We start from the raw sequence: 14,915 nt of genomic DNA, 5'->3' as shown, positions 1-14,915 counted from the left end.
CTAGTTAGTCTTGGCGATTTGTAACCTAAAAAAAAGGAAAGAAACTTATTACACCCCTGCACTCAAGTATGTATACTTACGGAACATATATATAAGACAAAACTTTAATAAGCTGATACCAAACAGCTATACTATATACTCAACCATGGTTTGTTTCGGATAACATAAATATGGAATTTTGTCTCTATTATTCTGCCATCTAAAGGCGTAAGTATCTCAAGTTTGAAAGGGCGATAATGAATAAAATACAAATTAACATCAGATTGTCAATCACTAAAAAAGTTAAAAAGGTAGTATAGACCACTTTCCCTTTTGATTTGTTGTTAACAGTGGACATTTTCACTTGTTCCTGTGGGTAGAAAATGTAAACAGCAGTTCAGTATTCGCTTCTAATTGTTAGAAAAACGGATATCTGTGCCTTTTGGATTTTGTGCTTCTAAGAGGTATGCATGTATTCCAATAGAAGATATTTTACACCATATGGCTCTGCTTTATACCTATACAAGCACGTGTACATTTCATGCACCTTTGTATCCATTGGCAAGTCATCTATTAACAAATTTTATAGTTTTATCAACATGGTACGTGTCAAAAAGCAAGGAAGAAAAAGAAGAAGACCACATACAGTACCTAGTGATGAACCTAATCTTACAGAAGTGAACACTGAGGAAGGCAATTATGTTGGCTGGAATCCTGGTAAAGAATTAAATTTGACCTGGAAATTGTTTGTAGTTGGTATTAGGTCTTTCTACAAATTTGCCACCTAAGCATAAGTAATTTCTAATTTATGTTGTGCAGACACCCCCCCCCCCCCCCCCCTCCCAGTGATATACACCAGACCAAAAAAGGTCTAAACCTTTTTGAAAAAGCAATCTTAACATTGTACATTGTTGTTTGCAGTCTGTTGCCTATTCTACATTTTATGTTTGTGTAGGAGATGATGAAAATGCTGATGTTGCTATAAAAAATCTTTTTACTTGGCCTTCAAACTTTATATCACACTTTATATATGAAGCTCAAAATAAGTTCCCACAAAGGTACTTTGCATGTTTACATGTACTGTGTACGAGTAACATTCAATTATTGGAGAATTGTAAATGGTTAGCTCTTGCTGCTGCTTGGGCTCGAAAGGATTACCCCATGGCTAATTTTTTGCTGAAGATACCTAATGAAATGTTTCACATCAAGGAAGTCTTGCGTGCAATTACCATGCTGGATTTAAGACGGGAGGGAAGAGCCTAAGAGAAACTTTTGTGCCGTCTAGAAGCTCAAGGATGCAACAAGAAAAAGAAATTGGCGGCTTTTAAGTCTCGTATAGGCACACTGAAAGCACAAGCTTTAGCAGTAAGTAAACAAAATCTTCTGTCTTCATCATCACAGTTGCTACCTACTTAGATGAGTCCTCGGAATATGTTGGAATAAACCTGTGCATATTCAGGCCTTAATTCACTGAATTTTGATTAACTGGAGTTTAATTAACCACAATTTTAAATCAAGAATACAAACTCAATTATTACTTACTTACTTACTTACTAGTATATATTAATTCCACTATTAAATTTACTGACCATGTAACAGCTTAAACAATTTTCAAAAAAGCGAGACTTCAACCTTCCAATCCCTTTTGCACACTACAAGAAAAATGCATTCATACAAGTTATATACAAGCACAACCAGGCCATGGGAGAGGTTGGGTATGCATTATAAAAAGAATGTCAGTTATTGTCCATATCTGATTAAGTCAAAGTTGCGATGTGTCATATTTTTTTTATACTACAACATGTGTAGCAGCTGGGTGGATTAAATCTTTTAATTCAATTGTTTTTTAAACCAATCAGTTTAGTTTTGCAAATTTCTGAACTAATGAACAAAATCATACCAGCTGTATTTATATTTACGCTTGACATATTTGCAATATTTAGTAAAATACAAGCTAGACTAACAAATGTGGCATCATGACACAAAAAACTGATAAAATATATAATATTAGTGTTTATGAGCTTGCGATTTTTACTGATAGTTTGATAATTGGATTCCCAACTTCCAAAAAAAAGATTTGTGAAGCACAAATTGCAAACCCTTTTTGGAATGCTGGACACAAAATGTGGCGCAAATGTGTATTAACACAGTAGAGTACAGCTAGAATAAAAAATGACATTATTTAGTCCAAGATGACATATTTATGTTTCCTAACCTGATGACAAGCCATATGGTGAAACATAAACGTTGGAAATGGTAAAAAATCTTGCAAACGAGTTAGATGTAAAAAAACCTCTTATATAGACTAATTTCATCTGTATTGTGCATAGTGGATATGTTCATTTTTCTTTGAAGTAGCTGTAAAATGAATGCCTCAAATGCTAATCGAAAAGCCCAGTACATTTTTACTATGTGCATAAAAATATTCATACAACCTTGGAGAAAAGAACAACACTTTCCATCTTTCCTCCAGAAAGTCCAAAAATTTAAAATTTCATAATAATTCATCCAGATTACCGAGAAAGTTACTTTTTGTTTATACAAAAAGTAACTTTCTTGTAGATCAAAAGATGATGTTTGATGTACAAGAAGGTTACATCAAAATGATGTTTTCCATTCTCATTGTCAATTTTTGACAGTGAGAATGGAAAAATACTTAAAAGAAAGATGGATGAATATTTGAAATTCCTAATTGCCGAAACGTAAAAAAGGGCCAAAAGGATCAGGTAAAACTTCGAATGACGGACGTTGTTTCATTTTGCGCCTGATTTAATGCTGTATTATTTTTTTTATTTTTGTTTTAGTTTCAACCTTGAGCCACCGGTCGTAGTAATGGGCGGCAAGTCCGGCTCGATGGGTGTTGCCGTAACATTATAGCGAGCTCCTTGACATCTCTCACTGATGCTGACCTTGTCTTCTTTGACTCTAAAAATTTGATCCCATCTTTAATTCCTTCTAACGTTGAAGAGGTTTGTTACTTGCCAGCCGTTAGGATTAAATCCCCAAAGACATTTAAACTTTCCGTTACTTATTTACGACTTTTCTTGTCATCCAAAACTTCAATTTTTCAAATGTTTTGTAGGTATTACGTTTATGCGATGAAGTGAAAGCTTGTGGTGGTACAACTCCAGCAGCTTCTCTGTATCCGTACTATGAGAAGAAGAAGGTGGTCAAGACATTCTTTGTTGTTACGGATGAAGAGGAATATGGTATTTACATGGGCGAGAGTTAAGCTTCGTTTCTAATCGTGAAGAATAACTACACTTAAGTCAACAAATAGGGGCGGGTCCTGGTTTTATTTTACTTTTACCTTACTTGCTGGTCAACGACTTTTTAACTAGCCGTTAACTCGTGAAAAAAGTCGCGCGTTGCCGAGTGCAATATGGCGTATATTTTTCAAATTCTTTTACTTTTGCAGAAAATTGAGGAACTGATTTAGTTTTTCTTAACTATCATTTTTCTTTTTAAAAGAGGTTATGTTATTTCATTGCGAGTTGTTTTTTTATTTTTTTTCGATCGATGCAATCTCTTGTTTATATATTGTTCCTGTCTGTTTGCGTGCGCATGTCCATTGTTCTCGACGCAAAATTACATTACCATAGCGCTAACAAAGAAGCACTTCCTGCAGTTAAATAAAAAGAAAACTGCTATTATTTTAGTTTTCATTTTTGAATATCAAAATAATAACTTTAAGTCGAAAAAAAGATAAAATTTTCCGTTTGATTCATACTGACAGGACCGAAAAAAAATATATATAAACAAAAGAATTAACAGATAGACAAAGTATTTTTTTGTTCCGCCTTTTTATGCTTGATGGGAAATTCAGCTTTAGTTCACAGCACAGAATTACACATTTTACAGTTGACTCCCTCTAATTCGAATGTCTATATTTCGAATATTTCTATAATTCGAACGAGTGCTCAGTCACCGTCAATTTTCCTTAAGAAACTCTTAGAAAAAAATTTCTACATTTCTATAATTCAAACAGGTTTTCAGTCCTTGTAGCATGGCTCTCTCCCTAATTCGAATTTTAGAGTGTCGTTTGGTGTCGACCTGAGAAAAGCACTTGGTGATGCAACTCGTATTATCGAACGAGATCGTCTCTCCAATTTAAAGCAATCAAATATTCAACAGTTTTTCAAATAAAGTTTCTTTTTGTGTAAACTATGAGAATAAAGATTGAATGAAACTTGAATTATGTTTTCTTGATTTTAAAGTTAACGTAATTTTTCTCTGTAATTCGAATTTTCACTCTCTGAAGCTAAAGTTCGAATTACAGAGTCTTTCTATTAATTCGAATCTCTCTATAATTCGAACAAAAGTTTTTCTTAGTTGCATTTTTTTAAGCTTTGCCAGTTTGTTCAAGAAATACAACGAAGAAGTTTATCTAGACAGTTTGGTTTTCTTCTCTTTTATTGCGCAAAGACATTGCTAATCAACTGAAGGTGATTATTGTAATTTTATAGACAACACCACTATTTAAAGTTTTCTCCTTGGAAGACTTTAGTGACGGTAAAGCAGTTGATTTCTTCAAAGTAAAAATAGCCTGACATGAAAGGTTCAATTTTGTTTGAAATTTTTTTAATAGGTATTAAAAATAATTCCCCCTTTTCCTCAGAATCAACGAGAAGTTTGCTAAATTACGTGTGTGCCCACGTGCTTCTCGTACCTTCGTGTCTACGTGTTTTAGTTTTTTACGTGCCTTGGTACCACCTAAGTTTGGTAATATAAACAAGGGTAAATATATAAGACAAACCCCTGGATTTAAGGTACCCATAGAGATATTATCTATGGGTGCACACCGAGATTCAAAATATTTTAACATTTGCTTTAGCCAATTTTTGCTTCAATTTAAAAACCTTGTACCTCTATATTTCTACATAATGCGTTTGATGTAGTTTGAATAATTTGTATATCTATTTTCAGACACTTTTTTTGAAAACCATGCATTTTATTTATTCTGTCGAAAAAATTATAATCATTTACATTTATCAGGAAGATGAAGAAAAAAGATATCTTGTAATATTTTTTTCTAGTTCATGTCGATATTAAATTTATTATATTATATGAACAGAATAATTTTAGTAAACTAGTCGTTAGCCCGTGGAAAAATCCACGGGTTCGCCCGTTGCAGCTAAGCTACCATTTTGCGTGACAGACAGACGGACGGACGGACGGACAGACGTATACGGGCATTATAATATAGATTGTGAACAACTTCATGATCATAATCTTTTCATGTTATTATTTATGCAAACAATTATGATAAAAAGGATGGATTGATAAAGTATAAATACTTTAAAAGAATAACTTTTGCAAAAGACGCCTCTTAAAATTGCGCGGCAAATTTCTTTCGAGAATTAATTTTGATGATAGGCGTAGGTGGCGATAATTTTTTGTTCAAAACTTTCAGAGTGTGGAGTGTGAAGTTACCATTGAAATGTCAACAACAATAAAAACGCGTAATGTTTCATCGATTTAGAATTGGAATTTTTAGCAATAACGAGGAGTTTACAACAAAATAAATAAATTTTCCAATTAAGCATTCTTAAATTTTGGCCTTTAATCGCCAGAAGATTAACCAAAGGCTAGTTTGTGCATACTAAAAATAGTAACAACCTAAGACAGGCTGAAACAACCTAAGAACAACCTGGAACATGCTAGAAGAACATGAAGGGCAAGCATAAAATAGCTAAACAGATGCTAGACTACTCCGCTTGTCATGCTGATCAAGTTAGAATATGCTGTTTAATCAGTTTAACTCGACTGACAGAGAACAAAATTTTGTTAGAAAAAAATTCATCGAATGAAATCCGAAAAAAGACATTTTACATCAATGAAGGATTCCAGTTTATACGTTTAGGATGCAAGCAAAATTTCAAGATAATTTCCACCTTACTCAAATGAGAGATATCGTATGAGGCCAGTTTATGATTTTGCATTCTAAATCTAAATTTAGGTTTTTTAAATCAAATACCAATCAATCTGTTCTTATTTTTGCGATGACGTCATTGCGTGCTTGTCGTTATTTTTTAAAATTATTATGAAGATAGAGGTCTGTCGAAAAATGCTTGTCTGTCTGTCTGCTTTTTTTACGTTTTTTCTAGTTTCTATCACTGTATTTCTTCTGCATTTCTGGACATATGGTAAAAAATTAAGGCATATAGGCACGCAGGCACGTAATTTAGCAGAATCCTCGATGGGCTCTCTTTCAAATTCAAATTTGCTCAAAGTATCTCTAACAATGACAGAATCAACAAAAAATATTATTTTCCATCAAGCTATTTGGCTTGCTAAAAACTATCACGAATGATTTTGTAAGAACTGCTAGCTCTGAAGATCATGGGGATTATACCAAAAATCAGTATTTTTTTATATTTATATTTAAAGGTTTGACATAAAAGTTCATTAGCGATTTGGTATTAATCCAATCGAATCATGCATTGTGGGAATAGTCCGGGACAGTCAACTCCATCCCCATGATCTTATGGTCGCCGAGTCGTTATTTCGGATCAACCAATAGCAAAATGCCCTGCGAACGAGGTTGCCCAGACAGTATCTAACGGGATTTCCAGGTGGTAACAGAAGACAACCTTATCGAAAAGCTTAAATAGGCTATTCATATCTTATGTTTTCGGTGAGTCGGCACCCTCGTTGTACATAATTATATGTACTTGCAGCCGCGAAGCTGTAAAGATACGAAGCTTACAAGTCATGAAGCCACTATCTTACTATATCAATATTGAAAATATAGGAAAGAGGTAGCACTGACGAATTATAGAAGGTACCGTAAACCCCCTTACCCCGACTACAAGCCCCTTGAAATAACCATGAGAAATGACAACAAAAAATCAGTGCCAGGCACGATGTTCATTTTTTCAGATGTAAATAACCTAACCTCTAATGAATTGCTCACGAAAAGAAGCATTTTTTATGGAAAAAAAGTAATCTCCCGAAACATTATCGCCTAATTCTCGAGTTTCAGGAGAAAGACTTTGATCCTGCCACTTGATTCCATGGATTTATTCTTTTCTTCCAGTCTTTTGCTGTCTCTTTTGCTGTTTATCTTTATATTTTTGCTATACCTGCTATCTTAGCAACCTCATTTTAAGCGCCTATTGTTTTGTCCTTTATCAGAATGCCACCGTTACGGTGAGATGCTGAGAACGAGGTTGCATTCTTGAAGGTATATTAATAGGGCAAAACTTTGTTTAAGAAGCATTTTTTTTCTGCGCATTGTTAGAAATAATTTTTTCCTTTCGGGTTTATTATTACTATCTCGCTTGCGAGGATAATATTGCATTCCAACTCCTAACTATCCAACTAACTAAGTCCGCAATGGGTGCTGTCTACATTTTAAACGAGCTTTTTTTACGCAAATTGAGAAGTGACAACAAGTCAGTGCCAGGCACGATGTCTCTTTTTTTCTAAATGTAAATAACCTAACCTCTAATGAATTGCTCACGAAAAGAAGTATTTCTATGGAAAAAGGAAATCTCAGGAAACATAATCTTAATTCTCGAGATTCAGGAGGAAGAACTTTGATCCTGTCACTTGATTCCATGCATTTATTTTGTGATTCTTTCTTGTAGTCTCTTTCTGTCTTGTCATACAACAACACCACGTTCAAAAAAATCCTTTTTGCTTGGCGAGAAGCAACAACCTTTCTCAAACAAAATCTCGAAACTAACCAAAATATTAAGCTGTTTACATGAGAAGCGAAGCGGGACGTTTTCAGGGATCCCGGCACACTTTCCTTCATAAAAAAAAGGTGCGAAAAGCTCAGCAATAATTACCACCTTTTATAAATTCGGACTTAACCAAATAACCTAAGTCAGAGGCCGCTCTGAATATATAAGAATTTAAAATGTGTGACTCTAATATAGTAATAACCTACACAAATACTTGTGGTGGCGGACTTCGAAATTAGCTGTCGTGTCTCAACATATTTTGACCAAGATTGTAGCTTAATGTTAACAAGCCCTTACGCTCAACCTAACACCATAAAATTCAACCTTGATCCCCGGGCTTTCTTCTATCTCCCGGTGTATAAATTTGAATCCAGGTTTCGTCCACTTTCTCTGAATACTCTTCGGCAGGTAATTGTAAGGGGGGGGGGGGGGGGGAGGGCGTTTGCAATTTTTGAAAATATCACCACCCATTTCCATTTATTAGCAACCCCTCCAGTTTAAGGATTTTGAAAGAAAATATTACTTTCAGCAGGTATTTTTTCCCTATATTCCATCTAAAGATATAGATTTATCATCACATGTACCACGTGAGGACACAGTGCTGCTATTATTTTTCAACATTTATAATTATGATCACAAACATGCAAGGGTATCATTTTCAAGCCATTTCGAACACATTTTCCACTTGAGATAATTGTTCGAAATTAGCGTAAGAAAAACAAATCTAACCAAAATACCCCCTTTCCCCTCCTCCCCCGCTAATGACCCCCCCCCCCATTTTATGGATTTCTACAAAAATGCACCTCGTTCCATTTATTAACACCCCCGTTTATAATATTTACAAAAATTATCGACTGGGTGGCTGGCTATAACATTTAGTTTTTTAGATTTTTGTTTTTATAGTTATTTCTAGTTCTGTTAAAGTAAAAACTGCTTCTCGTAAAATTAAAATTATTTTGAACATACCACTTTTTAAAAAAAACTTGTCTTTGTCAAAAAGCAGGTAATTTGAATAAACTAAAAAGTGATTATTTTTGCATCTTTTTAAGAGTGACTTGTTTGAAAGCAGTTTAAATATTGTTCCCTGCTTAATGGGCGAAGTTAAATTTTCCTCTAAAGCTTTTTAAACTCATTGATTTGAAAAAAAAACACACTTTAAAAGTTTTTTGTTTTACTATAAAGTAGTCGAAGAAATAAACAAAAGCCATGCATTATAAAAATACTTTGTTTTAATTAAATTCAACACATCGGGTTTTCCCCTTTGTTATGTTTTAATCAAATTCAACGCATCGGGTTTTCCCTTTTGTTACGTCATCGTACGACTTTCTATAAATAGAAAGTCATTCCACGGTAATTATTCAGTTATCATAACCTCAATAACGTTGAAGGTGATGCATAGTTTGATATAAAAAATGTTTTAGCACACAACAAATACATACTTACACCAAAACTTTCTGCGAATTCAAAGTTATACATTATTTCAGAAAAACCACTTAACGATAGTTTTGCTTGTTCGTCCCATCGAAAGCTACCAACCTTGATAAACATGCAACCAATCACACCGAAGGAGAAGGTGCTTGAAGATGGTGCGCAAACATATATTCGACGCACAATAACAAAATCCGTCATTTTGCGAAGTCATGTGACCATTATTCAAGTATGCGGTAAGTCATTCAATTTTATCAGTCCTAATAGCTCCTAAACTTTTTCTAAAATTTAGCCGACTTTATCATATTCTTATTTAGTTTTTATTTGTGATGTATCCTTAACTTGAAATGTCCAGACAAGCTAAAATGCTTTTTAATAATGTAATTTAATAACAGAAGCTTCTTAATGTCACTATCTTGCATTTATGTCTATTCATGTCTATTTTAAAGACCAGATATAGAAATTCAAGGTATTTAAAATCTAAAATATGACATCATTCAACAACACCCTGCGACTATTTAGTCGAAATTTCTGAATGTTTTCAATTGCACTTCTGAAAGAACATGTGGTTTTAAGTTTCAAGAGGTGTACTTCAACAATAAAACAGCTGCTTGTCTCTCCCTGTACTCCTGGGCAACCTACTGATTACCTGGGCGTAGTAGCTAATATGCGAATAAAAAGCAGAAACCGTTTAGCAAAACTAAGAAATAAAGTTTATCTAATTTCCTTTACCTGAACGGACAATTGTTTGCGTTAGCGGAGCGTGGTCGAATAATCATAACTCTATCAGTTCAGCTCACAACACATGCATGTATAGCAAACGCCACAACAACAGCTACAGTCAATATATGCCATGTTGGGCAAATAGAGCAAGCCAACGCAGGTGTATATCTAACATATTCAGAATACCAACCTTACATTGATAACAGTGTTTCATAGACTAAAATGGTTACCCTGTGAAGTATCAGAAAGAAAGCCGCGTGTAGTGACGTGGATCTGTAATCTAGTTACTTAGAAGTTAAACTTACTGACACCGAGGATTGGAACCATAAAGACGTTTTTGCTATAACGACAATGTCATTTCTTTAAATGGAACGAACATATTTCTCATGAGCAAATTTAAACAGTATTATTTTCTTTTTACGGCTTGAGTATCTATAAATTGAACATAAACCAGATTTTGTTATTTATGTATAAAATTACATATGGCATTGCACCCAAGGCCTTCACAAATCAGTTTCTAGAAATAAAACACAGGTATGACACAAGATATTGAACAAACTAACATTCCAAAGACCTTTCTAGTGACCACTCGATGCTCAATATCTTGTCGTGGGCCATTATTATTTTAGATGAAGACAAAAAAACTATTTGCTTGTTGACGCATTTTAAGAAAACCACAAAAAGTTTCTCGTTACTTTATGATTTAGATTATCGTGATATTTCTAGTATCGCATTTTTGTAATTTTTCACAACTCTAGAGGTATTGTAAATATTTTTTCCTTAAGTTAATTTCAACCTTCTCCCTTTAACCTCTCTCAACTAGATGGGGCTAGATGATAAGACAAAATATGTCTTCTACTTGCTCCAGTCATTATTTGATTGTAAACACGAACAAACATGTACAAAAAAAATTATTCTGACGAAAAATATATATACATACATGTAAATCTTTCTTGTTTTTTTTAGCGGGATTACAATTTGTGGCTGGTGTATTTGTACAAACTGCTTTTATTAGCAATACTATTCTTGGATATATTACGTCACCGTTTGGAATAGTCTCCATTGCTACAGGCATCATTGGATTAGTGCTGTCATTTCGTATGCATTTAACTTGTTTGAATACAACTTTTATGGGATTCTCCATAGCAACAGCAATTTACGCATTACCAATGATCGCGCTGATGCTTCCGATTGGTAGCTTTTTTACCGCCGTTGGTGTAGCCGGTATAGTTATCTTTGTATCGTCGGTAATCACAAGCGTGTTATGTTGCCTGACAAATGTTTGCTGTCGATGCTCAAAAAAAAGTATTTGCTAAGTATATTTATGATTAAAGAATACTATTTCTATTTCTCATTCTGTATCTCTACAATAATCGCCGCCGTCTGTTGTTGTTTGGAAATCTTTTACGGAAACACATAATGCGATATATAAAGAAAGGGCGACCCAGTGGATTTTTCCACGGGTTAATGACTAGTCTTTATAATTATAGCTGTCGTCTCTCTTTCCCTGCGCAAAATTGTACCGCGAAATGCGGTAAATAAAGGACGGGTGATCCGTGGATTTATTCATATCTAAGGTTCCGTTGATTCTTCCATGGGCTAACTAGTCAATAGGTTAAAAAAAAATTGCGCATGCTCAATATTCAGCATCAATATTTTGTATTTACTCGGGGATTTACTTTCGCAGAAAACACTAAAATGCCAACAATTAGTAAAAGTTAATTTATTCAAACTAACACCATCTAATCAATTCCTCTCTACTTCGTTTTTTAGCAACTACAGTTCAGATGTTAAATACTGCTACTGACCAAACAAGTATCAACACGCAACTACCACAATCATATTTCTCCATCTCCATAAACAATAGCGATGTCGAACCACCTCCACCATATGTGGAATGAAAGCGCCAACAACTGCATTGATATTAGACAAAGAAGAGCTGCTTTATAGTGGTGCATGCGCTAAAAGTAGAACCACACATATAGACTTTATGTTTTTGTCATATAGTTTAACAAACTTGACATTATTAAACCCTCTGATGTAAACCTTTGATTTAGAGTTAGGGTTACACGAGGCAAAAAATTGGTTGCTTTGATTATTCCATGCGTTTTTATTTCACTATATCTGCTATCTTTTTTCCCAGATGTAAATAACCTAACTTCTAATGAATTGCTCACGAAAAGAAGCATTTTTTATGGGAATAAAGTAATCTCCCGAAACATTATTGTCTAATTCTCGAGTTTCAGGAGAAAGACTTTGATCCTGCTACTTTTTTCCATGTATTTATTCCTTTCTTCCAGTCTTTTGCTGTCTCGCATACAACACTTCCACCTTTAAAAAATCATCCTTTTTGCTCAACGAGAAACAGCAACCTTTCTCAAACAAAATCTCCAAACTAACCAAAATACTAAAAGCTGTTTACATGAGAGGCGAAACGGAAATTTTGCAGGGATCCCGGAACACTTTCCTTCATAAAAAAGTCGGGAAAAAGTCTCCCGCCTTTTTTGTGTGTGCGCGCAGAATATTTTTTCTTTCAATATCTATTAATGTTCCCCAAGAGTAGTCGTTTTGAGTTTTACACAAAGGCAGTGTTTTCTCATTTTTCAAATATGGACAGGAGTGTAAAATAGTCAACGCTTTGTAGCAGGCTGGCTACTTTTGACATACGTTGGCCAGCCCGGCGTTGAAAAGTTGCTAATCACATTCTCTATTACGCCCGCTTATTAAAATTATTCACAAAATAGTAAAAAATGACTATGCTGACGTCAGCAACAATTAGCACATTATAGTAATTCAGATTTAACGAAATAAACTAAGTCCTAAGTGCACTCTGAACCTTCCCTCTACAAGTTCAACGTGAGTGTAACTCTAATATAGTAATAGCCTACGCAATTACTTGTAGTGCCTGACTTCGAAATTAGCTGTCTTGTGTCAATATATTTTGACCAAGATTTTAGCTTAATGTTAACAGGCCTCTTGCTCAACCTCCCAGAGCTTTCTTCTATGTCCTGGTAGAGAGACGAGAAGACTTTAGATCCAGGTTGCGTCCACTTTCTCTGAATAGGTAATGTTTATTTTGAGAACTATTATAAAAAAAAGTTAGGGCGGAAAAGATTTTTGTTTTTCTTGATATTCTTTTTGAATAAAATAGAATGCGCAATTGTTCTCTTGTCGAAAGAGTTCAACTTTTTTGAAATAAGCTAGAGAGTATGTTTTTATTTCATCAAGTCAGCGATCATTTTACTTTGCTGCGCCTGCTCGTGGCTTTCCAAAAATGCAGTCGTATGAAAACCTACCTTTAGTCACCATTTGAAAAGTACTTAGCAACCATTTTGAAAAGCATACATCTTTGTTTTCAAGGCTAAGCACCTGTATTTAGTGACGTCATTAGAAGGCAGGCTAGGCATTTGCCTAATTTTGTTTTCTAGAAAAGAAATTCGATAGATGGAATAATCTATAAAAAACAGAATTATTTTTGCAAATTGGTTTTGGCATCCGCCAATTTCGACTTCATGACGATGCGGCGTATAGTTTATTCAAAAACGCCTAAAACGACCCGACAACAAGAAGTTGGTAGATTATGCTGCTGCTTCTTTCTTCTTCTTCTATGCCTTTTCGATTTGTAAAGACAGTGTTTTATTTATCTTAGGCGAGGAAAATGACTTGAGATAAATCACTCCATCATTTTCTACCTTGTGCAATCTGTTTAAGTGTGTGAAGGTCATCAGTTGTTGTATATTGCTTAACAGGGAGTGTTGGGTTATTTTTGAGAGTGGTTTTGATATCTTGATCTATAGAAGTTGGTAAAGTAATTCGTTTGTTTCCTGGAAAGTTCTTTGCATCTTTGGGAATTTCGAAGTAGTATTTCATATTTCCTTTGTAGTGTTCTAAGGCTTTTTTTAAACGCTATATTTAAAAATGTTCCACTAATTGCATCTCCTTGTGGTGCTCCTACGTTTGTGCTGATGTCTTCTGGAGGACTATCTGCAAACTGCACATTAATGCTTGTATTGCGGAGTAGTAGTTGGCTCATTCTACATTCATCTTCATCAAGGAAGGTTTTCAATTCTTTCATTAGTTCATTTCTGTTGATGGTATTGAAGGCGGGGGATATATCTATTACAAGTATATTTATTTCAAGATCTTGGCAGAGCTGTGCTTTTGCTGTTAGAAATCTGTCAAATTAACTAAATTAATTGCCTTCTTCATTGACTTTAATTAGCGACTTTTCCCGAGAAGCTAGAATTTTTTTTTTTTTTACACGTCAATGTAAAAGAAATTGTTAATAATAATAATAATAATAATAGTGGGCCCATATGCTGTCTCCTGTTGATCTGTTAGGCTTTACACTTTTTGTGATTGTGAAAGGTATTGCTCAACTTTGGGCTGGATTCTGTTGAGGGTTGTAAGGGGGAACAGTTTTCTGATGGTATTCAGCAAGTTTATTGGTTTTACATTTTACTGGGCCTTCTTCTTTACCTTGTTTCTGCATTGGTATCAGATTTGATTTTCCTATGTTGATGTATTCTTGATGTGTTGTTAATATTTCGTTGAATATTTCGCTAATTTTTTGTTTTACTGCTTCAAGGCTGTGTTTTAATAATTCTGCAGGTATATGATCTTCTCCAGGTGCCTTATTATTGTTCATCTTATTTCATGCTTTTCTACTTCTTCTTTACTTATTGGATTATTAAGAGGTCTAGGTGGTCCTTCAAATTGATTTACCATTTCATGTTGGTCATTCCAAAAGTGTTATATTGATCATTTTTGTTAATCACTTTCTGATTTTCAGCATGTTTCAGTGTTTTTATTTTTGTTGTGAGGATTTCTTAGATATTTTATTGCTTTGAACATTGCTATTGATTGATTATCGTTTCGAATACTGTTTGCTATCTTGTCTATTTTCTTTTCTGCGAGCTTTCACTTCCTTCTTGATCATCTTCATTATTTGATTACGTTTATTGCAAAGAGAAATTGTAGAGCACGTTTGCTACACGAAGTGTACCAAGAGAATTATTGGGATTCTCAAAATTTCGATAGAAAAAAAATCATATAAAATCAGCGTAAGGAAATATTTTTTTACGAAAAAGTAGT

At 34.2% G+C, this 14,915-nt stretch overlaps 1 protein-coding gene and 1 pseudogene across 2 annotated transcripts; both read left to right on the top strand.

The window, feature by feature from the left end:
* The first annotated feature begins 578 nt into the window (after positions 1-578).
* On the top strand, positions 579-3,643 carry LOC130642335 (uncharacterized; annotated as a pseudogene).
* Positions 3,644-9,022: 5,379 nt separating this feature from the next.
* LOC130641883 (uncharacterized) lies at positions 9,023-11,919 on the top strand. Of its 2 annotated transcripts, none has more exons than XM_057448886.1 (3): positions 9,023-9,334; positions 10,788-11,045; positions 11,595-11,919. In XM_057448886.1, the coding sequence occupies exons 1-3, from the start codon at positions 9,217-9,219 to the stop codon at positions 11,720-11,722; spliced, it is 504 nt and encodes a 167-aa protein (XP_057304869.1). In that variant the 5' UTR covers positions 9,023-9,216; the 3' UTR covers positions 11,723-11,919. The 2 variants fall into 2 exon arrangements, with proteins under 2 accessions (XP_057304869.1, XP_057304868.1); XM_057448885.1 differs by having other exon boundaries at positions 9,025-9,334; positions 10,788-11,126.
* Positions 11,920-14,915: the final 2,996 nt, after the last annotated feature.

The sequence above is a fragment of the Hydractinia symbiolongicarpus genome, chromosome 4 (genome assembly GCF_029227915.1).
Source record: "Hydractinia symbiolongicarpus strain clone_291-10 chromosome 4, HSymV2.1, whole genome shotgun sequence".
NCBI lineage: Eukaryota > Metazoa > Cnidaria > Hydrozoa > Anthoathecata > Hydractiniidae > Hydractinia > Hydractinia symbiolongicarpus.
This window is presented reverse-complemented; position numbering and strand designations above follow the sequence as displayed.

Coding starts and splice junctions, on each gene's coding strand:
- LOC130641883 (XM_057448885.1), top strand. CDS start 9,217: ATGCAACCAATCACACCGAAGGAGAAGGTGCTTGAAGATGGTGCGCAA. Junction 9,335..10,787: donor GACCATTATTCAAGTATGCG/GTAAGTCATTCA, acceptor TGTTTTTTTTAG/CGGGATTACAATTTGTGGCT. Junction 11,127..11,594: donor CTGTCGATGCTCAAAAAAAA/GTATTTGCTAAG, acceptor TTCGTTTTTTAG/CAACTACAGTTCAGATGTTA.